Below are 25,572 nucleotides of genomic sequence, written 5' to 3'. Positions count from 1 at the left end.
AGTATCAATTTCATCTTAACCATAATGTATAATGCAGTCCTGCTAGTATTTTTTTCTATCATGATGGAAAGCTTGGTTAAGATATACTGCTCTATCAGTTTCGTTAGTCATAATGTACAATGTAGTCGTGCAAATATCATAATGAAAACCTTAGTTAGTGTACATACATCAGTATCAACTTCATCTTAATCATAATGTATAATGTAGTCGTGCTGGTATCAAATGAAAAGCTTTGTTAAGTGTATACTTCATTTTTACCTAAATCATAATGTATAACGTAGTACTCCTAGTATCATAATGAAAAGCTTGGTTAGTGTACAGTTCAATATCAGTTTTACCTTAATCATACTGTATAATATAATCCTACTGGTATCAAATAAAAAGCTTGTTTATTATATAATTCAGTACTAGTTTCATTTTGATCATAATGTATAATGTAGTCCTGCTAGTATTATAATGAAAAGCTTAGTTAATGTATACTTCAGTATCAATTTCATCTTAATCATAATATATAATGTAGTCCTGTTAGTATCATAATGGAAAGCTTAGTTGTGTACTTCAGCATCAGTTTAATCTCAATCATAATGTATAATGTAGCCCTGCTAGTATCATAATAAGCTTGGTTATTATATTCTTCAGTATCAGTTTAATCTAAAACATAATGTATAATGTAGTCCTGCTAGCATCATAATGAAAAGCTTGGTTAAGATATACTGCTCTATCAGTTTCATGTTAATTATAATATGTAGTGTAGCCGTGCTAGTATCATAATGAAAAGCTTAGTTAGTGTATATAGTTCTGTATCACCTTCATGTTAATCATAATGTATAATGTAGTCATACTAGTATCATAATGAAAAGTCTGCTTAGTGTATGCTTCAGTATGATTCATCTTAATCATATAGTCATGTTAGTATTATAATAAAAAAGCTTGCTTAGTGCATACTTCAGTATCAGTTTCATCTTGATCATGATATATAATGTAGTCCTGCTAGTATCAAATGAAAAACTTGGTTTGTGTCACTTTCACCTTGATCATAATGTATAATGTAATCCTGCTAGTATTATAATGATAAGCTTGGTTTTGGTTAGTGTATATTTCAGTATCAGTTTCACCTCAAAGTGACGCGGTTATGTTACAAAATCAATTTATATGTTCACAAAGAAAATTCACTTGTCTCGATTTTGTCGAAAACTACGTACAAGAATTTATACTCACCACATCATTTTCTTCATTCTTCATTATACCAGCTTTGCCTATTATACACTATAATTAAATAATAAATTTATTCCTGAGGAAAGCAAATCAATTGTAATATAAAACTATTATCTAATGATAGTTACTATTTTTGTAAAGTGTTTGATGAAACCAAGTGTCTAGTTGGCGAAACTGTTTCAAGATCAGTTTTTTAAATACAATTGGTTGGTTTTACTCAACAATTAGTTTTGTTATTTAATTACATTTTGTTTAGGTTAATGAGATCTCTCGGTTGGTAAATGACGCATCTTTGGACATCATTTTTCTAACGCTAATAATAATTAGTAGTAGACACTCCATTAAAACATATCTGAAAGAGGAATCGGTTTATGAAATAACTCAACACTTTTAAGACATATCTTCTTTTTTTAATTGTTTCCTCAATTTGCTACATATTGAACAAATCCATACATCTTGTTGGCTTACGTATAATACACGGAATTTTATTCTTATTTCAATTCCAATTTATACATTTTTTCGATAATTTTCTTGCTCAATTCTTTGTAAAAAAACGACACTTTCAAATGAGTTAATTCAACATTCAATATCATTTCTCATTTTTCTCAGCAATAACAAATACAAATAAATACAAATCTTTGGTGTTCGTTTCAATCATTACATAATAACGTGATGCAGCGAATGACTAAATTATCATATTGCACTTGTTCATTTTCTTTTCTTTTAAGAATAATTAAAACATATAATATATATTTATACAGAAGTATATGTATATATACATAACAATTAACATATATGTAGTGTAATAGCAGTCAGTGGTACCAGAGATGGAATCAAGGCAAAATTAATTTCGTAATTTTAAATTTGAAACAATTTATTCCTAATGTTGAATCATAAATTCGTGATCTGCTGATTGAATGTTGCAGAGTTTCATCGGGTCCAGATTTCCGTTCCCCTAAAAAAAAACTTAGTAACTCGATTAATATTTGTACAGTTCCTTAACATAATCATACATGTTTAACAGAGAAATGATTGATGTAACCGAAAGATTTGATTTTACACCTTCCTTTCCTTATAAAAACAATCCAGTTCCGTCAGATTTTCTGAGAATATTGGTGGTAGTAATTAAAAGTTAGTTATCGTCTTTTCGGGTGCAGAATAACACATTTTCAAAACTACATAGCCTAGACGTATTGGACACCCCTCCCCTAAGAAAAACTTTGGCCCGTTTCAACAAAAAATTCTAGATGCGAGCCTGTGTATGAGACGGTCTGCTACAAATTATGTCATATTACTAGTGTCAGCAACGAAAGACTTTATTAGGATGCATAAAGTATCAGTTTTAGCTTTAGTAAGTGGTTTGATTTTTCGTAAGCATTGATTTCCATGGTAACAAAAGTTTTTGCCGATTTCCTCGGAAATTGCACAGGAAAATATGATGGTGTTAAGACAACACAGTTTGCCCACCACTGTTAATATGTTATTTCAACATCAATATCATCATCTTCCAACGATGTGTTAAATATCTAATAATTGGCAGTAAGAATGCGAACTAATTATTGTTTGTTTGTTATGAGCAAAGCTTTAGGTAATATATTTTACATCCAAGTATCCAACAACGTATTATATTCCCTGTAATTCTTCACGAAAATAGTTTTGTGAGTGTATACATTTTCTGACAATATTTGCATGAGTAAAAGTCCTGCCATCTGCTGTTCGTACATCCACAATATCAAGTACGCGCGTAAACATTTGGTTTTACCAAAAAGTAACAACTAATAGAAATTTTGACAACTAATAGATAAACACGTTGAAAATGACTCTAGTACCACTGACTTAAATTTCAAAGAAATATAGTTTGTTTCTCTACCGAATATTTCAAACACAAAGGGTTGGTTCGAGAAACAATATTTAAATACAGACATCGTTTTAAAAAGGGATAACATGACCGTCTAGGAAAAGACAAAGTGCATTTATTTATTTCTTAAAAGAGTACACAAACATAAGAACATTAATTTAACTTGTAATTTTAGGTTTCGATAAGTATCAGTCCTTCTCTAAACAGAAAATTTACTGGGACTCTTTTCCCTCAGTGCAATACTTGATTCATAGAAAAGAAAATTGTCACGTTACCTTATGTCTAACTGGCTTAGTGCCCCGATCTAGCTACGTTAGGGTAAGTTGGCTAGAACTTGTCTTTGAGCAAAACACTCAAAGACAGACAGGCAGTGTTTGAAACGTTTAAAAGAAACGTTAAGACAATTTCAAACTTTAAAAGTTATTTCTACAACCAACCCCTACAAATTTTTATTTTTAAATTTAGTTTTCGTTCTTGTAGAAAACAGTAATAAAATATTAATAACAATTGGTAACTAATATTCTTTATAAATTAATAGAGAGTTTAACTAAATACTCAAGCAAGCAGATGGTATATACGAAAGGGAAAGAACTGCAGAAGTATGTATTCTTTGCACGTACATTAAAAATAACAGTACCGATAAACATGATAAATTTTTCCATGCTTTTTCGTATTCTTCTGTACAGTATATCATACAAATATCAGTACTTTCTTTCCTTACATATTACAGTTGTTAACAGAATACTTTTTTATCACCCTGTTTTCCTAGCTTATTATATATAATTATAGTTTACACTTGTTTGTATTTTAGATTAGTTTGATTATTATATGTATGTTTTTCTTTACAAATGTACATGAATATAACCACCAATTCCATCCATTCTACCTCACACATTCGCATGTTTACATTCAGAATATATTACTCTACAATCACACACACTAAAAATCCACATGTACGATTATAGACAGACATACCACACATATTGTCCTTATACATATATATATATATACGTTACCTAAGACATCCACGCTGTATTTAACACAGATCGGTTCATGGTAACTATAGATTATATTTATACATAACTAGTGCAATATCAGAATATAATGCAAGGATTATAATCCCGCAATAATGTTAAATTGTCCTTGCACTGGATGTTTCGTTTCTAGCGTACAAGCGTAAAAGAAGTGATCGCCATGTATAGTTTTGCAAAAAAAAAAAAAAATGTTGGAAGATTTAGGCACTCCAAAGTATCCTATAGTACATGGCTACGTCCATTATAATTCCATAAAAGTGATTGGAGAAAGAAATGTTCTGCTTATATTCTGAAAGCAGATTAGTATATATAGCTGATAAAATTATCTTAAGAGTCTACATCTCGGCGAAATTAAAATACCGCTAATTTTACAGTAATTATGTGATATCTTCAAATAGATAAAAGATAATTGAAATATGGAACAAGAGCGCCCTATACAATATTATTTTGCGTGAGGCACCGTTATTACACGTCACCTAGTGGCTTTCCGTTTTCAGCTGTTTAGAAACGTGAAAATAAATGCCGATTTTCAAAATGGCTCGAAATCGAAAGCAGATAAGTGAGTCGTGATAACGGTTTCTCATGTAAAATAATATTGTCTAGGGCGCTCTTGTTCCACATTTCGATTATCTTTTATCTATTTGAAGATATCACATAATTTCTGTAAAATTAGCGGTATTTTAATTTCGCCGGGATGAAGACTCTTAAATATGTAAATTTTGATAACAAAATCGAATTAAGAATCGGCTTAATTTTTTTTTTGAAATCTTCAACTTTATTTTAATTTAGATACATAAATATATACTTAATTATTTTAAAAAAGCATATAATTAGATATGGGTAAAATGTTTCAGTATCAGAAAATTTTTATTACCTTAACCCTCGCACTACCTAAGTTTTTATTTTTTTTTTTTGTAACGCGGACTACCAAAGGGGGCCATTTTGTGCCCACCAAACAAATTAGAAACTGTCATAAAAATCTATAATGATTGAAGTAAACAGTACACGTATTAAGACTAACGATAAGAGCTATTTATTAAACTGCCATCTAGAAGTGACACTTCTAAATGTCAGTCACATCTCCTACCAACAGGGCGGGGGTACCTTGTGCCCACCAACTTAAAAGAGCAAATTTTATGAGACACACTAACGTTGGATTTGAACCACAGTAAGGTATACGCTTTGGCTCAACATGTTAAGCAATAATATATTTTCTTACAATTTTAAAGGTACGATTAGAATAGTAATTACAAAATATATATTACTGAGGTATCCCCCAGTTGGTAGCCCGAGGGTTAATATGCAAATACACATTTGTTAGAAATATATAAAATTAAATACAAAAAAAATCAATAATTTAATTAACTTAAAATATGTAAATACATATTAAATTATTAAAATACGAAATATTTTGAAATAAAGAATCAGCAAATTTTAATTGACTTAAATATGTACTTACATATTTAATTATTAAAATATGGTTCTTTAGCCTAGACTAAAAATTGCAAGAATAGGAAATTTGAATTAATTTAAATATGTAAATATCATACTTAATTAAAAAAATATGGAGTGAAATATAGGTGTCAAATTGATAGTATTGGAAATTTCCATTAACTTAGACGTGAAAATACATCTTTAATTAATATAAAACGGGATTATACTTGTAATGTCGAGCTTGAAAGTTTACGTAAATACATAAGTATTTAAAATATGGAAATAAAAAAAAAAAAAACAGGGTGTTTCAAAATGAATGTCCAGATTTTAAGTCTTTGTAGTATTTAATTCGATGAACTTACAGTTATAAATAATACATCAAATGAAAGAGCAAGTCAAACAGTTTTGTACGCACGCATGCACATACATTGTTTCCTCTGTCTGCCGTTAGAAAGCGCCAGTAGCAAAGATGGCGACTAGTGAGCAGAAAGCATTTTGTGTCTTACATTTTTCAAAGACTGAATCTGTAGTTACAGTGCAGCCGTCTGTGTGGAGAATTTTGACGAGACGCTTACAACTACGTCCCTATCGTTTGCAGTTGCTACAAGTTCAACTACGGTTTACGTGCCAACTTTGCAAATGAAATGTTGCTGCATGACGACGAAGTCTGTATGGTGTCTGGATGGTGTCGTCATCAGTGATGAATCAACATTTCACATAAGCGCATCTGTAAGTTAGCAAACCGCACGAGATGGTACAGTTGCAACGAGACTCCCCTAAATTGAATGTGTTTTGTGCCATATCCCGGCAGAAAGTTATGGGCCTTCTCGCCTATCAACTCGGTGCTCACATTGAACACTTGTCATGGGCGGATCCAGGACGGACTTCTGGGGGTGGGGTCGGTGGGTTGTAATACTGTTACTTAGAGCTACTATTAAGAACTTTAAACTCTGGGATGGGTTTTATTTATATATAAAATAAGAAGGTTTCCTCTTCTTGGGGAGGGGGCGTTCTCCCCGATCGCCCCCCTTGATCTGCCATTGACACTTGTAGGAAAAACTGTTTCAGTTGCTCTTTCATTTGATGTATTACTTATAATTGTACCTCAAATGTAATAAATAGTACAAAGCCATAAAATCCCGATATTCATTTTGAAACACTCTGTACATGATTTTAAACTAAGAAAATTTTCGTCACATAGAATGAAGGTATTATTTACTTACTGTTTGTGTTAACTGTCTCTTGAATTAACACGAAACAGAGCTGAAGCCCACACAAGCATAACCGGAATTGCTACTTGCGGATCAATGTTATCAGTGTATGATTGTTTAATTTTCCACTGCTACGTATATTAGTTGTTGTCTAGGTATCCCGGTATAAACGTTACTTCACATTTTCTATTGTTGACAACAATTGTAGAATAAAAGGAAAGTGTTTTATTGTTGAAATTTACAATGGCAACAATTAAAAGGAGAAACAAGGAAGTATAAAGATATTTAACACTATTTTGTAGATAAGTACAGTGATAGTTTTGTATTTAACGCAATATGATGGATATGTAAAGACAGAATAAATATAAAATATATGTTTTGTTGAGATTGTGTTTAAAAAATAATTATATGTAAAAATGATCAAGGTATGTATAAATATGGTAGACTGCATTAATATTGTGTTAAAACATGAAAAATATAATGTCTTTTCGAGATAACATGCCACAAATATAATACCAACCAATTTTTGGCTTCATCATAAATAGCTCAGATAAACAATGGCTGTTTAGTTAGCAATATGCAGGTTGCAAATAGTTTACAGAATTGTCGTGCAGATGGCGTGAGTGTAAAAGCAAAGATATAATGGCTACTAATTGGAGTTAAGAACTAAAATAATTATTCGTTCTTTAAAGTTTAACTGTATAGCTTATTTTTGAAAACATAATTACAAAATCTAAATTTATAACAGGTCTCAGAATAATACTATTTGAGAAGTATTGTTAGTTTCATAGTAATGCCATCTAAGTGGCAAATGTATGTAATACTTGAAACCTCCACGCCATTATTGAAGTATCTGTAATACATGTGGGTTGCCTGTAGATTTATGAACTGATTCGTTAATTTGTGGTGTACTGAGGGCATCCAATACCAAGTTATGTATATATTTAGATGTATGCGTACTGTACATTTAAATCCCTTTTTCGTTTATAACTTGACCATCATATCGTTTATCGTTAGAAGTTTACATAGATCTTCATTATCGTCCTGAAGACTTTGTAGAAAAATACACATGTAACGTAATAGTACTGGTACTTGAATTTGGCCAGCCTTGATCCAAAATACAAAAGTGATTTGCGAAGTAGTAATAGACAAGTCACTATTTCTACACTTTCTCTGAAGAGCATGGGCGTTCCTAACCCTCTCGATGTTTCTGATCTTATGTTCATATCGAGTCTGCTCTTAATTTAAAGTGCAGAAATGAGCTAAATAACACATTGAAGTGTGTTTAGTTGCTGTTTTTATTTAAATAAGTGGTTAAGTGCTAATTTCTGGTGAAAGGTATCCCTGATTCGAACCTAGCCTTGAATGAAAGGATTTTTGAACATAGTTAATATAATTTGGCTCCGGCCAGTGAGGAGAGAGGGGATACGAAATTCATGCTTAAAATAGAGTATCTCACATGAGCCGGTAAGTTAGGGAGATGAAGCTTGATATATGAACTCTTCATTAAAAATTGATTATGCTTCGAAAATTACACTTCTAAAGGGGTAAAGCAGGAGCGCCAAATCTGGGGACCCGGGGGCCCGGTCCCTAATGCTCATGTAGGCACCCACGTAATTTTATGGATATGTATTTTTTATTGTATTATGAATAGGTACTTTGTCTCCAAATAAACACACATCTGAATGTTCCCCCTCCCGAGTTACAGATAAATCGGCGTCCTCGGGGTAAGGAAGCAGTTACTGTTATATTTTAATTTGCTATTTTATATTCCTAAAATGGCAAAAAATAGGAGAAGGGTTGAATCATTTAAATGTTATTGTTTTAAAATAGTCAACTGACTTGGTTCGACCTGAGATTTATCATTACACTTCAATTGAAATGAGCATCCCAAAGGGAAGGAAAAGCGGGTTGTAAGTTTTGTTGTGAAGTATAAGCACTGCATCGCTTGAAATAAGTTTGTATATAATGTTAGCATTTGGGTCAAATTGGGATTTTGTCGTTTGATTTCGATTTAAATACGCATCTTATGGAAGGAAAAGAAAATTCAAATAGATAGTTTTCCATAAATCTATTCTTTCCAGTGGCGGATCTAGCAAGGGGGCAGGGGGGTCTAGGCCCTTATTTAAGCTATTCTTTATATATTTTTGAAAGTTTATAGTACTCTCATGATATACCTACCATAGTCTGGATTCTGGCTGTACCCCCCCCCCTTCAGTTTTCATCTCCTACATCCGTCTCTGATTCTTTCCGCGCGAAGATCGGATATAGGCATAATGGATATAGGATATAGGCGAATTCAATCTAATAGTTTCAAGTGGCATGCCTATCTTTAGGCACTTTTACAGATAAGAATAAAATTCCATCAATAGTCGCACTTGAAAAGGAATTTCCTGCATGACCGCAAGAAACGCTGAATCATATTTAACGAGACACAATTAATCTACAGGAGCACATTATGCATTTCAAATTTTGGGAATCTTTTTCTTGAGTAAAGTATGATGGAAATTTAAGAAACCTTGTAGCAAAACTTCGAGAAAACAGTTTCACGTTAAGAGGTCTAAATCACTGCAAAATTAAAATACCGCTAATTTTACAGTAATTATGTGATATCTTGAAATAGATAAAAGATAATCAAAATGTGGAACAAGAGCGCATTGCACAATATTATTTTGCATGAGGAACCGTTATCACGAGTCACCTCTTTCCGTTTGCAGCCATTTAGAAATGCGAAAATAAATGCCGATTTTGAAAATGGCTGGAAATCGAAAGCAGATAACGGTATTTCATGTAAAATAATATTGTCTAGAGCGCTCCTGTTCCACTTTTCGATTATCTTTTATCTATTTGAAGATATCACATACTTGCTGTAAAATTAGCGGTATTTTAATTTCGCCGTGATGGGGCCTCTTAAGAGTTTTTTTCTTCTGGAATTTTCTCTACGAAGTATTGCTTAGTCTTACACTTAAAAGCCACGCGGGCCACAGGTTGGACAACTTTTGCTCTAAGTAAAGAGCGGGAACAACAACTAAGTTGCTCAGACATTTAGTAAAAGAAGAAGAAAGTAAAAATGTGAAACAGTAAAAGAAAGAAAGATAAAAATAAATGATTTAAAAAAAAACAGTGAGAAGCTAATCATGACTTTTTAAAAGAAGCAAATAATAAAAAAAAGAAGCAAAGAATATTCCCATTTGTTCGTGGGAAGGTGATGGAGCGAATGAGTGAAGAGAATGTATTATGTTAATTGGACTCCGACTTTCAACCTTTTGTAAATGCTTAGTGAACCTTAGTTCCGGGGAAGGTGACGTGTTTCGCAAACTTCGCAACAGAGGTCTCTGTCTAACAGAGAGCTTAAATCAGTCACGTGATTTCTCTTGTAGTTTTTTTTTTAAAAAAAAGCTTTTGCATAAATCAAGAATGATCATGTGAGTGAAGGTAAAAGAAAGGAAAAGAAAAAGAACTTTTAAAAAATTGTGAAGGTGGTGGTCCGTCAAAAAAAAAAAAAAAAAAACTTTGTTAGCATTCAAGGATATATTCTTTTAGGTGAAGTATAAGTGTAAGAAGTTTCCTGCTCGACAGTGTTGCCAGCTTTCAGTTGAAATGAATCTACATTAATGATTTCAGTTATACTCTGAAAAGACAATGACAAACTCATAAAGATGTTGCTTCAGTAATTAAGTTTCGATTATCATCAATCAGTGATACCAACCTGTGGGAAAAATCCCTCATCGTGGGAGTTTATGACCTTATTTTCTCGGAAAAGGATAATAAGCAGCATATATGGGATTTTTCGAGAAGATCGAAATTTATGGCTTATTCATTTAGATTTTGTAAAAAATGACTAACACAGAGAAATTTAATTTTTAATATTATAGTATACTTGTAATTAGTGTAACGTGGGAAATTCACATGTAAAATGGAATTTTTTGCCTCTCGACATGGGATTTCATATTGTTTCAGGTTGGATTCACTGTCATCAATAGATGGAAGCACTAATCCTTAATCCTTTTAGGATTCCATTTCTTGAGCTAAATTTTAGACTTTCAGTCAAACAGCTCCTGCTTCCTTACTATTTATCTTAGGATCAGGGTTCCCAAATGTCCCGGATTTTGAGGGACAGTCTCTTATTTCATGATTTTGTCCCGCATCCTAGGGAGTTTCGATACGGGACGGCAAAAGTCCCGTATTTTGCCCAAATTGAGAAATTTACTTTACACAACGACTTTAAATCCCGAAATTTTTAATGATTCGTCTCCCTGCCCAGCGCCCGCGCCCCTTGTCTGTCGCGAGTCGTCGAGTCCGCCCGCCTGTCTAGCAGACAGAACAGCTGTTGCAAGCGAACCCTAGTTTGTCTTACTACCTGTGCGTGCATTCATAACTACTGTGTACGTGGTAGAATCCTGAAATTTGAAATGGACTTACACAAGAAATAGGTGTTCTGCCCAGTTGATGAAAGCTGAACTCATATTAGCAATCAAATCTTCGACTTTAAGCTGCAATGAGTTTTCGACAGCTTCAAGAAAAATCCAAACTTGAAACAGATTATAAGTGCAGTTAAGTCAAGCGTGAAGTACGATTTTTTAAAAGAAAGTTTAAGTATCCTAAATCCAATATTTTAAAAGTAAGATTCGCCTAATTAAATTAGGTCATTTTTATTATAGTAACTCTTTGTATTAGTTCATACGTTTGTATTTTTTTCAGTCTAAAATGATTACTCTTTTTATTTTGATGTCTGGCTCATTTTTTACCACTACGTTTATCAAAACACTTCCCGTGATACTTATTGAAACTCGTCGATCCGTCCCTTATTTTGACTATTTTTATTCGGCAACCCTACATGGTTCATACCTTGTTTTTTTCTTCAGTATAGAGCAGCCTTTCCAACGGTATTACTCGCTTGTACTAGACAGACTATTATACACTAGAAACAGAAAAATCAGGGAAAACCGCAAAAAATCAAAATTTTGCGCCAATCTGACCCGGGCCTTGGTTAAAAAATACGTAGTTATGTACACAATGCGTGTGCAAAATTTCAATCTTGTATCTTAAAAACTAAGGGCGGGAAAAGCGTTTGGCAGTGTAAAGGTAACCCATTATATATATATATAACTACATCATTACTATTTGGCCTAGAGTCATGGTTCAAACTCCATTCTCTTCAGTATAACGAGTCCTTTCCAACCTAGGAATAGTGGCGCCCCTCGGGTCCGGGTTCACGTAGGATTTTAAAAAAAAAAAAAAATGGGAAATACTCAAAGATGCACACAATCTGTATGCAAAATTTCAATCTGATATCTTGAAAACTAAGGCGTGAAAATTTTTCGAAATTTGCTTTAAGAAAAAAGTCCCGCCGTGAAGTGACCATCCGGTTCTAAAACGCATCTGGGGTGTTCTTTGGTTCATGCTTGACTTGACCAATAAAAAAACCCGGCTTAAACACCTGTTACCGAGCCTAAATAAGCGGTCAAAAATAACACTACTCCCTGGCAACAAAAGCTACCATAAATCCTAAAAAGGGCTCTGATTTGTAGACAGGGATAAAATTAAAAATAACTAAATCAAGTTCGAGATAAATATCCAAATTTTGCCCAAAGAGAAGTTGAATGAATAATCCAAGAATAATCTGTGCAGTATTTAGTTTGTCTTTTTCATTGTTTGCAACAATTACTTTTAGTCTTCAGAGACCTATTTCCAATAATGAAGCACTCTCAACAATGATCTTTGTTTCCTTGAGCTCAGAAGAACATCACGAGAGACAAGTTTACAGACAAAAGTCGACGAAAAACTTGAAATCTCATGTGATATGCAGTGATGCCAACCTGAAAGGTTGAAAAAAATCCCATCTCGAGAGGTATAAATTCCCATTTTGCTCTTGAATTTCCCACGCTATACTACTCACAAAATTTTCTAAACTTTGAAAACATGAACAGTGAAATTAGTGAATATAAGTCATTTGCTGCAATGTATGAGTGAATTATTCAAAAATTCCGATCGTCTACGTTTATCAAACAGCTTATGAGTATTTTCCTTAATTGAAAGAAACAATTGAAAATGCTTATGAAAATAAAAGTAAGTAAAATGCTGTTTAGCTTTCCAGATATTTGTCTCGTGTGATTTAGAGCAGTGGTATTCAACCTTTTTTCGTTGTGAACCCGTAACGATAATTTTTCGTTCAATCGTGCATATATAAGCTATCCTTAATTGAAATTATAGGTAATTATTTTAAAAATAAATTATAGAGAGGTGCAAACTGTATTACCCATTGGAGAAGGACATCTTATTGTAACGTATAAAAACATTGAGAACAAAAACAAACCATAGAAGCAAAGGCGCCCATCAGGGGGAAGACACGGTGGGGCGCTTGCCCCCCTAGAGGAAATTGTACTTCAGAATATCGAAAACCCAATAGAATTTTTACATTAGTTACAGCAAAATTTGAAACTATTTTTGAAACGTCGCTTATACTTGCCCCCCTTTCTTTGGAAACCACAACATAGGCGCCCTTGCATGGAAGTTCTCGAATGGTTTCCTTGCCATGTTCATCACCTCGTGGGCACGTCTAAAACATTACGAGTTATTGATAGATGTACGGCCTGATCGTGTGTTGTACTATGACACCGATAGTATTATATATGTACAACTACTTACTAATTAAAAAGAATAATCATGAGCTACAAATTTACAGGATTGAACTAAGTTACAGAATTGAACTACAATATGTTATTTTGACTTTTACTCGCATTCAATGTTTAATGGTACTGATGTACAGAGCGAGGTTTCCAGTTTCCAGTTCGATCCCAGCTCCCGCCAAGTGGACTTTGTGGTTAACAAACACCGTGCGGGTGGGTTTTCTAGGGGTACTCCTGTTTCCTTCCACTCTCATTACTTCACCATTATCACCGTCTTCTTTTGCTACAGTGCGTAATCATAGGACGTCAAACTTTCTTTTAAAAAAGTTTGAGAACTCTGGTAGAATTTTAATTTTCTCAGATTCATATTTACTGCTAGTATCAGTGGCGGATTTAGAGGGCAAAAACTGGAAGGGAGCAGCCAGAATCCAAATTATGATAGTAGACCTAACTATATCTAATGTTTCAGCAGAAAAACTGGAACTGGAACTATAATGTTTCAAAAAAAAAATCCAATAAAATATACAATGCAACAGCATGCCTTTGTTCTCACTAACACGTCTCCAATTTCTCAACTTGCTCTGAAAAACCCCGGAGCAGAAGATTAACACCCTCGTCTCAGCTAACACCATGTGACCTTATATTATGCGAACAGCACTTGATTACTACCATCACCTCATCTCTCACCGCATTCTTATCTATTAATGACAATAAATCAATCAATAAATTAAAAAAATCCTGATACCGGCTTCTAATTAGGGATGGCCACAAAGTTCCGGTTCCGGCGAGAAACCGGTTCTTGAAGATCTAGTTTTCAGAACCGGTTCCAGACCTGTATTCGAAAACCCGGTTCCAGAACCGGATCTTAGGAGCCGGTTCCAGATCTGGGTCCGAAAACCGGTTCTAGTACAGGATCTTAGGAATCGGTTCCAGCCTGGTTCCAAAAACCCGGTTCCAGAACCGGATCTTAGGAACAGGTTCCAAACCTGGATCCGAAAGCCCCCAAAGACCCATAAAGGAGGCACAAAGATCACCTTCAAAACACGTTTGTGCCCTCCCCGCCCAGACCCACTTGTGCGCTCCAGAACAAAAGTTTTGGTCAACCATTGGGTGTTTAGCCAATGAGTTTTGCCAGTTACTCAGTTTGCTTAGCCAAATGAGACAAGCGGCCGTCGCCTGGACACCTGCTTGATGCTTCCACCATTTCATCTAGCACACTGTTCACATCCTGCCAGCAGTTCGTGTTTAGCGTAGGAATGGCCACAAAATTCCGGTTCCGGGGGAACCGGTTCCTCGAGGAACTGGTTCTTGCAGATCCGGTTTTCAGAACCGGATCCGTTCAGAGCCGGAAACCGGTTCCATGAAGAACCGGTTCTGGCCATCCCTACTTCTAATACCTTCTGACCACACTCAAATTTACGTCACTGGCCAAGAGAAGACGTTACTTCTGTGGCCCGCCCATCTATCGATGGGAATGGAACTATACTTTTAAAAAATGTCGCTCAAAAACTGGAAATGCCTAGCTCCCCCAGGCCCAAGGCTAGATCCACCAGTGGCTAGTATTACTATACAAACACGATTTTCTAAATACAAGATTTGCCAATTACTATAACATATAGAAATAATAAATTATCTGTGTACATACCAACACATTGTGGCTTGTTTTAATACCGTATGCAAGATTAAAATCAATAAATTGAGCTTCAGTTAAAGTAAGGATACGTTACATACACAATACGTAAACGTAACATATCCTGGTTTCAAATTTCACCACCATGAATTTCTTTTTATTAAATTTCTTTCTTGGATATTAGGAATTGAACCCTTATAAATATATTTCAACTTACAAAATAAAGTGGAATAAAAACGAAACAAGTTGCCTTTACCAAAAATTTAATATATTATTACTCTTTCAGCATTAGAAAATAATATTTTATTGTTTCTAACGTCTTATTATCGTTATTTTGAATTTCACTACTAAGTGAAGTTGACATATCTTAACAAATATTTCGAGCAACTTTAGGCCTAAATTTTTAATATCACACGGCTAAATTGGCAAAAAGGCAAATTTATTTATACAAGTTTTGATTTACGAAAAACACCAAGACATCTAGCATTTTATTCTTCTCTCATTAATACATCAGTTTTCTGACATTTCTTTTTGATGAACTGCAAAGTATTAAGAAAGTAACTTTTTTTTTTTAAAAAAAAAGTGAAAAGGGCTGTTTAATAAAATCCAGGACTATTTTGCTTGTAAATCTTTTACTACTTATCCGTTATTTCCAACTATTCGGCACAGTGCAGTATCAGAGGAGCTACTGTTAATATGGTTACTCGGAAAGAAAAAAATGAGTTGAGAAATTCGCTCTTAGTTTGAGCCAAAATAATGAGTTGTCACAGTAGTCTTGGGTCTACATCAGGGGCATAAATAAAGGCCCCGCAGATCACGTATTGCGGGAGAGCCCAAGCCATCAGAGGGCCCCCAAATCGTGAAATGGGGCATAGAGAGGGGACCCCACTCCACGCTGTCTGCCGGAGGATCCCCAAGCCTTTAGTTACGCCACTGGTCTACATTAATAATTATCGTCCACTGAAATTGTTTTACCTTGGTCAGAACATATGTCTATGTGTGCTCATGATTGATTACATTTGTTTGAATAGTTTTGCTGAAAGTATTGTTACAGCTATATGCGTTCATAGGAATTTAGGAATTCAACATACTTTTATTTCCAAACGTTTAATAATCTAAACGTTTACATTAAGTAATTAAACATCATTTTTGTAAATGTTTAACCATTTTTGTAAACATTTCAGTAAGTCCTCAGACATTGTAAAGGTTTAAACACATGTTTTCTTTTTTTTTTTTTTTAAATATTGGCCATTTTAGATTTTTAAATGTTTTTAGTATATAAACATTTTAGCAAGTGTTTAAACATTTTTACTAAATGTTTAAAAAACTTACTCACGTTTAAACATTTCAGCAAAGCTGAAACGTTTTAGTAAAGGTTTAAACATTTTTATTGTGTTCAAAGTTTTTCAAAGGGACGTTTAAACATTTTTTAAAGTAAACATTTCAGTAAAAGTTTAAACACTTCTATAAAGGTTTAACTGTTTTAGTAAATTTCTTTTTTAAATATTGATGATCCAAAAAAAAAAAAAAAGTTTCGAAAACCTTACTAACATAAATGTTGAAATATTTACTACGAAGAAAAAAAAAAACTATTCTGTGAAAACTATTAAACGTTTCGATGATTAAACGTATAGTACGGAGAACTACCGCATCCAATTTGCAGTGCACAGGAAAATCTGTCTACTGCTACAAAAAATAAACGACTTGTATAAAAGAGGCAACTTACATCAATACTAATAGGTTATAGGCACGACTACACGGTTTCACATAAATTGTGTTTAAAATAAACAGATGACAAATAGGAGAGGTTTTATTTTACTATATCATTTAGTTTCTGTCTAAGTTGGCCATACGATTTCATGAAAATTACACATTTCTATACAAATGTTCAATTGGATTAATAAATGTAACAGGCAAATTAATCAGCTAGCAAACTTAATACAATTCATTGAATGTATATTTTTTTCTAATTTGTAATATACAGCCATTTGTATATAAAAAATAGTGTCCTGTATGTTTATGAACAGCCCTTTGAATGAAAGAATTGGTGTTATGTATTTTTTATTTACTGTGTACATTATATTGTTTATTCCTGAAATATTTATATGAAGCACACTTTGATCGAAACCATAAATTCAGTAACAAATAATATTTCGTTACATCTGGTGAATGTGTACATATTTCAGAGTCTCTCGCTCTAATATTTTACGGAACACAATTATAAAATATCATTGATTGAAACAAACAAAAAAAAGTTTGTTCTTTCTGAGTTCTGTTTTGAGTATACTTAATTATACAAAGAAGTCTTTTGAGAGATTCCTTATGTCAGAATACATGGTTTCTACCTTTCATATATACCGTCCAAGAGCTGTGTAGAAATCTTGAAGACAACCAAGGAGTTGAACAAATGTTGGCCTCTCGTCAGGGACCGTTAACCAGCAACAGGCCATAACAGCAAATCTATTCATAAAAAGAAATAATAATAATAATAATAATAAATAAAATTAATATTAAAAGTTGTTAAGAGATACACAAAGTTATTGTATGCATCGTAATCACAAATAGCTGTTTATTGATAACAAGTGTCAATTTCATGTGTACACCACGTGAAGAAGTTTGGTTTATATCGGCGTGATATTTACTAAATTAACCCTTTTCTTGGCAAAAAGACTTGCTTTGCTCAGAAAAATACTGCATGCTATTTCCGTGTCAAATAGTTGTAAAATAAGGCAACATTTTAGTTGCATGTTTTATTTAAACAAGGCTGTGACGTAATGTATCCCATATGTTACATTGACAAGTATAGGTAGTCACAAAGTGACCAAAATATATTAAAAAAACATATGTATCCCTAAAGATACATTGTCAAGAAAAGGGTTAATATTGAACCAAAACTGGTAGTACATTTCTACCACTTCCGGTCCTAGTAGAAAGTTTAGAGCGGAGATGGAATATATTATCGGAATGCTTAATCGATTGCAGAAAAATATTTCTCACTATGTATTAGGTCTGCCATTTTCACTCCACAGTGATCAACGTTATAACCGAAGATGGCTGCCTTCTTCCATTTCCAGCTTGAATAGAGGGTTAAGACGGAAAATGGTACCTATCTTTAGAAGGTTAGATCGATTCCGAAAAAAATCTACACTATTTACTAATCTCTATCAGAGATCGTACATTTGAAAAACAATATCCCAAATTCAGTATTGATAATTTGAGTCATGTACACTATCAATACGAAAGACGATATGAACTTCTACGATATGAATAAAAATACTACAGTTGTTTTCGACTACACTTTATTTTGATTTTCACTCTACAGCATTCGAAAACTACTACTAGATAAAGGCTGAAAAAAATATCTGTAAAACCTTAATGAAGCCTTAAAATTTGGCATTTAGAATGTATATGTATCAATGGACGATCGACAATGTAGAGGACTGAGAACAAACAGACAAACGTCAAAAGTAATATTTTCAGCATATATGGGATTTGAAACATGTAAATCGGTTGAAATATCGAGTTCAATTTTATCCACTATTGTATCTGTTCTTTTCTTTCAGGAGGTACAGGTGCATTGAGAAAAATCTGTTACCCGGCTAGTGGTATATTGTAAAATATACGGGATTCATATGTTTACTGCGGAGATCTGTATGGAGCATACATTATCCATATGGTACATACTAGAGATGGCAAAAAATACCCGGAATCCGGATTCCTCAAAATCGGAAATTTCACTTTCCGAATTTCTGAAAAATTACGGAATTCAAAAAAATTCGGATTTCTGAAAAATTCTGGAATTTTACCGACATCGAAATTTTCTAAATTCCTGATTTTTCCCGAATTCTGGAATTTTTCCGATTTTATTTTCCGGATTCCCGAAAGTAAAAAAAAATCGTAATTGGCCATCCCTAGTACAGCACACAAATGACGAGAAGAACCCTAGCAGAAGTAGTGTGACGTAGGTATGGGCTCGCCCACTTTTCTCACGGGAGTTTCAAATGGCACCACGGAATAGCACACAGATAACTACCCGGAGTAGTAGACGACATCTAAGTATAGACCACACCTCAAACACCGAAAATGGACTTGACCGTGTCATTGACCTTTCTCCGCTTTCCCTATTTTAGGGTTCTTCTCGTCATCTGTGAGCTGTACATACGTACTGCCCTTTTCCCGCTTAGATGTTAGTACATGCTGCTGCAGGATGTCTGACTTCTAACAATCTTCCGTATATTACATACGTATGCGCGTTACATACATCAACTCTATGTTATATATGTCTACCTGTATATGAGATCCTTACCGCTTATATACAGTTCTTTCTTTCATACGGAAAGCACCATGGATGGAACACTTATACGGAATGTGAGATCCTTAACGCTTATATACAGTTCTTTCTTTCATACGGAAAGCACGCATAGATGGAACACTTATACGGAATGTGAGATCCTTACCGCTTATATACAGTTCTTTCTTTCATACGGAAAGTATGTGTAGATGGAACACTTATACAGAAAGTATTATAAAACATATGTTTTTAGCTGTACGTTTGCTGCATGATGTTCCATTAGTCGAACGTTGTCTAAAACTACAGGATTTACGCATGTATCCTACGTTTTTACGTACACCATTCACGTTATCGCCCCTCTATGTGGGGAAATTTGCAATATACTGATTAAGATCTAACAACTCTTGCAAGTTATAAAGATGACTTGAAGACAGAGTCCTTTTTTTCTAGGACAGACTGACTCCTAAGGCATTTTTGGATCAAAAGTTCCAATATATTTCAATAAAAAAAAAAAAAAAAAAATTGTAGGCCATATATCTGGAGAAATACATATAGTGCAGCTAAACCCAAACTACCACTTAACTTAGTATGGTGTGCTTATTCCATAGAAAATACAAAAACTCGATTTAGGAGCTGTTCAAAAATTTTGTGGGCCTGATCCAAAAATTAATTATTGGCCAAGACCTCAATCTTTGATGCATTTTCTGGGACCATTCCTAAAATTCTTGACCAAGATCGCAATCTTATGTTCCATTTTTCTTTTTGGATCATACCTAAAATTCTTGTTGGGATAGTTTGTGAATTTGTTATATTTGTTTTATAATTAGTGATGTGGTGCATTGTAAAATCTAGCGATAGTTCTTTTCTTTTTCTTCGCATTATTATTATTATTATTATTATTATTATTATTATTATTATTATTATTATTATTATTATTATTATTATTATTATTATTATTATAGGAGATTTTCATCACCTTACCCTTTACCAATTTCACGTTTCATGAAAATCGAAGATTTTTTTTTTACGAATATTTCAACGAAGATATAAATTATATATAATAGGAAGGGGAAGTAAATTCATTCCCTCGTTATTGACTGATTTTAATTCCAAGCACTATGGAGTGCAGGAAAACCTCATAAAACGTATTCACTCCTTGTATCGAAAATCGAATACTTTTTACGAAAGCTATCGAAAAACATATTTCATGATTGTTAGGAGGCAGGGTTTAAATTTACTCTCTCATTATCGACTTATTTTAAACCCACGCAGTGGGCATAATTGGGAAAAGTCAGAAAAATATGTATGCAATACTTAAAAAGAATCGAATACTTCAAGAAAGTTATCATAGAATACAGTTCTTTTAATTAAAATAAATCCGACTTTATTCTCCACTGATTTCAATTTCATCCATTGGAGATCATTGGAAAACCTTCAAGGAAATAACGCGCCACGATTCAAAATCAAATAGAACCTATATAGGCCTATATATACACACAGGGTGTTTCAAAACAACACCAACAGCGTTTGGGAGGTGATTCCTGACACCAAGATAAGACAAAAAGTATAGACCAACATGGGTGCACAAATGCTTCTTTTCGGAGTTATAGGCTGCCGAAAATATGAAAAAATGAACTTTAAAAGTCCATAGCTCCAAAACTATGGAATCTACCGTAGTCAGGTCAAGACTTCACTTAGGAACTAATACGTGCCTTATCCAACGATGCATGTTTCAGAATCCTGCAGTACTCACGCAACAATTTTTATAGAGGCAGTTTGGCTACGGCCATATAGTTTGAACTACTCACCAACTATCTCTGTAAAAACTGTTACGGAAGTACCGCAGGATTCTGAAACATGAATATTTGGGTAGGGCACATACTAGTCCCTAAATAAAGTCTTGACCCGATACGGTAGGGAGCTAGGGACTTTTAAAGTTCATTTTTTCATGTTCTCGGCACCCTGTAACTCCGAAAGGAAGCATTTGGGCACCAAAGTTGGTCTATACTTTTCGTCTTATCTTGGTGTCAGGAATCACCTCACAAAAGTTGTCGTTGTTGTTTTGAAACAATATATATATATATATATATATATATATATATATATATATATATATGCAAATCATCGTGCGTGATATTGTTAAATGGTGAGAGAGAATTCATTCTTTAATTCTTGATAGACTCTATCCCTCATGCATGGAATTACTGGAAAACTCTAGAGAAAATATACGCCATATTACATTAAAATAGAAGAATTTTCGTGAAAATTATAGAGGAAAACTACATTAATTTATTATTTAATTAAGTTTCATTAGTTTGAAGTTTAAAGTCCCTTTCAGCACCGAAGCTATGTAAAACCTAAACCTAGAGCTCAACGTGCGATCCGAACCACATAAGCTCTCTCCGACAATTAAATCCGTGTCTTCCGCGATAAAAACACGTACGCTAACCATATGACCAAAAGGAGGCTCATTATTTTAAGCAAAACTTCAACATTTAGGAAAGCATATCCTTGAACGATTTTAACCACAGTTAATGTGTTTCCGATAGTGTAAGTTAGTATTATGTAGCTAAGAATCTTTATTGATATATTCAATTGTAATTAGTATTTGCAGCTGTAATTAATCTTAAGCTGTGATTTCAACTATCTCTTTTCGGGCTATATCAAAATATTGCGTTGTTTGTGTAGATTTACAACGAAAACGTGTGGTTACCTCATGTATTTTACTTAATATTCAGGGCAAGACTAAAGCCTATGACAAATATCTTGGTATTTTAGTCAAACGAATAAAACGCAAGCTCTGACGCGACGTTGCCAAGAGGCAAAGGGTGTGGGCTATGGCTTAGCTAAGCAGACGAACTACAGCGCGATCAGGTGGCAGGAGATAGACTGAAGTGAATTGTACAAAATAAACGTGGCAATACCGCAGGCCTCTCATTTGCTAGCAGCATTTAAAGGGAACTTGGAGCGCCGCCTTGAAATGCCAAGATGTTTGTCACGCCGTTTAGCTATATAATAATAGAACAAAAAGAAGATGTTTCAATGAATTGAATTGAATTGAAAGGGCTTTATTCAAGCATGCGAGGTTCAGCATATTGCTGCTCTACCACCTAACCCTTGTCAAGGAAGTACATTGAGCTATACAAAAAAAAAAAAAAAAAAAAAAAAAAAAATCAATTGAGTCAAAAGATACGGTTATATACAACAAAAATACATAATGAATAACTTTAGTTTGTAAAATGTTTACGTTTCTGTTTCTAGATATGAATGTTTACTCATCGTTAGGACAGTAATCCGGTTACCAAGGTAACAGTTCCGTTGTTATGTATCTGTTTATCTATGATTATCAATACACAAAGGAACAAGACGCCATATAATATAGAAGTGTATGGAGTTGCTGTGAAGCAGTTAATTATTTTGAAATATAGTGCACTTAAGTAAACGAAAATAGTGTCTAATCCTTATGTAATCATCGTAGTAAGTAACAGCAATATTTTATAAGTTATACTACGAGAGAGATCTTTAAATAAATCGAATTGTGGTGTGTTATGGTTATAGATTGTGAATGTTATATTTACTTTTTTTTTTTTTTTTTTTTTTTAAATTAATGCTGGCTCTCCAAAGGGCTCTGTGCTCTTTATTTGGGATATTTTCTTATGATCTGTATGAAATAATTTCATCATCAGCAACGAAAGGTTAATCAAGGACTACGATTTCGATTTGTGAATTCATAATTTTGTAGCGTTGATGATTAATAATGCCGTGTAACATGGGTTCCTGTCATCACGGCATAGCGCGTCCTCAGGTTGCGGATCGAGGAGAAGCCCTCTAGATGTAGAGGTTAGCTGCGAATATACTTAATAAGCAGTCGCAGACAGACGACAAGGAGTGGTAATCCAGCTTGGGGGTTTGGGTAGGGCTAACAACCTCATCCTGTAATAAAAGGCACTTGTTCAGTAACATTCACAAAAGCCTCGGACAAGAACTGATAACTTGGCACGACCTCAAGACATGAGATTTGGAGACACGAGACATGAGAGACATGAGACAAGACATGAGAGACATGAGACAGGAAAAGAAAATGGACATGAGATTTGGAACATGGAATATTAGGAGTCTTTATAGGGCAGGCGCGTTAAAATCCGTAACGAATGAGTTAGAGAAATACAGGATGGACCTAGTAGGAGTTCAGGAAGTTAGGTGGGAAGGAAATGGATCTCTGAATTCCGGAAATTTTACGTTATTTTACGGGGAAGGAAATAAAAATCAATTAGGAACAGAGTTTTTCGTTCACAAACGATTAATAACAGCAATTAAGCGGGTTGAATTTGTTATCGACAGACTTTCTTTTATTACTTTTAAGGGTCGGTGGTGTGATATTATTGTTTTAAATGTACATGCCCCAACAGAAGATAAGGATGACGATATAAAAGATTGTTTTTACGAAGAAGTGGAACAGATATTTGACCAACTCCCGCGATAGCAAATGAAAATTCTATTAAGGGATTTCAATGTGAAGGTAGGACGAGAGGATATTTTCAAACCGATTATAGGGAACGAAAGTCTGCATAAGGAAAGTAATGACAACGGTGTTAGACTCGTGAACTTTGCAACATCCAAAAACCTAATCGTGAAGAGTACAAAATTCCCACATCGCGACATTCATAAATACACTTGGACATTACCAGACGGAAAAACACAGAATCAAATTGATCACGTTTTAGTAGATAGAAGAAGGCAATCTAGCGTAATTGATGTCCGGTCGTTTAGAGGGGCTGGTTGTGACACCGATCACTACCTGCTAGTAGCGATAATACGAGAGAGATTATTGTTGAATAAAGGTAATATTCAATATCCGAAAACGGAGAGATTTAATTTAAAGAAATTAGAAGAGAGCCAGGTAAGAGAGGAATACCAGATTGAAGTAGAGACCTGCACGGGCCGAATATTTCGGCCCGAGCCCAATCCAGCCCGAATGTACATAGGCCCGGCCCAGCCCGGGCCCGATAAATTTTCGAAGTTTCATTTTGTAACATTTTTCACGGGCACACTTCTTCAAAGTTTGCCTTTATTCTAATTATCGTTTAACGAATGTCAATAATTATTAAAGAATTTCAATTAATCGGCCCCAGCCCGGCCCAACCTGAAGAGAAATCAGTGTCGGCCCGCCCAAGCCCGGCCCGTGCAGGTCTCTAGATTGAAGTTTCGAATAGATTCTCGGTTTTAGAAGATTCGGAGTGTACTAATGTTGAGGATACTTGGATTAAAATTAAAGATAGCATTACAATTTCAGCAAAATAAAAATTGGGACGCGCAGAAATACGTAAGAACAAACCATGGTTCGACCAGGAATGCATAAAACTAGCAGAGAAGAGATAACAGGCAAAATTACGTGGCTACAAAATCCGAATGAAATAACTACACAAAATTTCGTAGACATCAGGCGGGAAACTTCCAAAATTTTTAGAACAAAGAAACGCGATTTTTTGAAAGCTAAAATTAACAAACTTGAAGATAATAGTAAAAATAAAAACATTCGGGACATGTATAAGGGGATCAACGAATTTAAGAAAGACTATAAACCCCGTGCTTATATATTAAAGAAAGCTAACGGAATAGTTCTCACTGATACGGATAGCATCTTAAATAGATGGAAAGATTTCTTTGACGATTTGCTTAACACGCAGCCAAAAACTAATGTGCGTGGAGAAAAGAAGATACACACCGCAGAACCGTATATTATAGAACCTAACCGAATAGAAATAGAAACCGCTATAAAGAAATTAAAGAAACACAAATCTCCGGGTGTAGAGAAATTCCAGCTGAGTTAATTTTAGCTGGAGGCGAAAAATTGTGGAACAACATACACAAACTCATTCTCCTTAGCTGGAACAAGGAAGAATTGCGACAAGAGTGGAAAGAATCAATCATTATTGCAATTCACAAGAAAGGCAACAAAACTGACTGTAATAATTATCGAGGCATTTCTCTTCTGTCAACATCCTATAAAATCCTTTCAAATATTCTATTAGCAAGATTGACCCCATACGCAGATGAAATTATTGGAGATTATCAGTGCGGATTTAGACGAAATCGATCAACTATCGACCAAATATTTACCATTCGACAAATACTCGAAAAGAAGTGGGAATACAATACCCCGGTACATCAACTATTTATTGATTTTAGAAAGGCTTACGACTCTGTTGGGAGAGAAACATTATACAACGTTTCTCAAAGTTCTCCCGTTCCTCCGACCTTGTATTCCAC

At 34.1% G+C, this 25,572-nt stretch overlaps 1 protein-coding gene across 1 annotated transcript in view; it reads right to left on the bottom strand.

Annotated features, from left to right (window-relative positions):
- Positions 1–8,073: 8,073 nt before the first annotated feature.
- Positions 8,074–25,572, bottom strand: part of LOC145684056 (tyrosine-protein kinase RYK-like) — a 33,038-nt gene continuing 15,539 nt past the window's right edge. The window contains exon 6 of the mRNA XM_081755896.1: positions 8,074–17,471. Within this exon, the coding sequence (XP_081612022.1) occupies positions 17,360–17,471 (112 nt within the window). The 3' untranslated portion in view covers positions 8,074–17,359. The remainder of the gene's footprint in view (positions 17,472–25,572) is intronic.

Source organism: Thermobia domestica, chromosome 4 (assembly GCF_964235325.1).
Source record: "Thermobia domestica chromosome 4, izTheDome1.hap1.1, whole genome shotgun sequence".
NCBI classification, from domain to species: domain Eukaryota; kingdom Metazoa; phylum Arthropoda; class Insecta; order Zygentoma; family Lepismatidae; genus Thermobia; species Thermobia domestica.
This window is presented reverse-complemented; position numbering and strand designations above follow the sequence as displayed.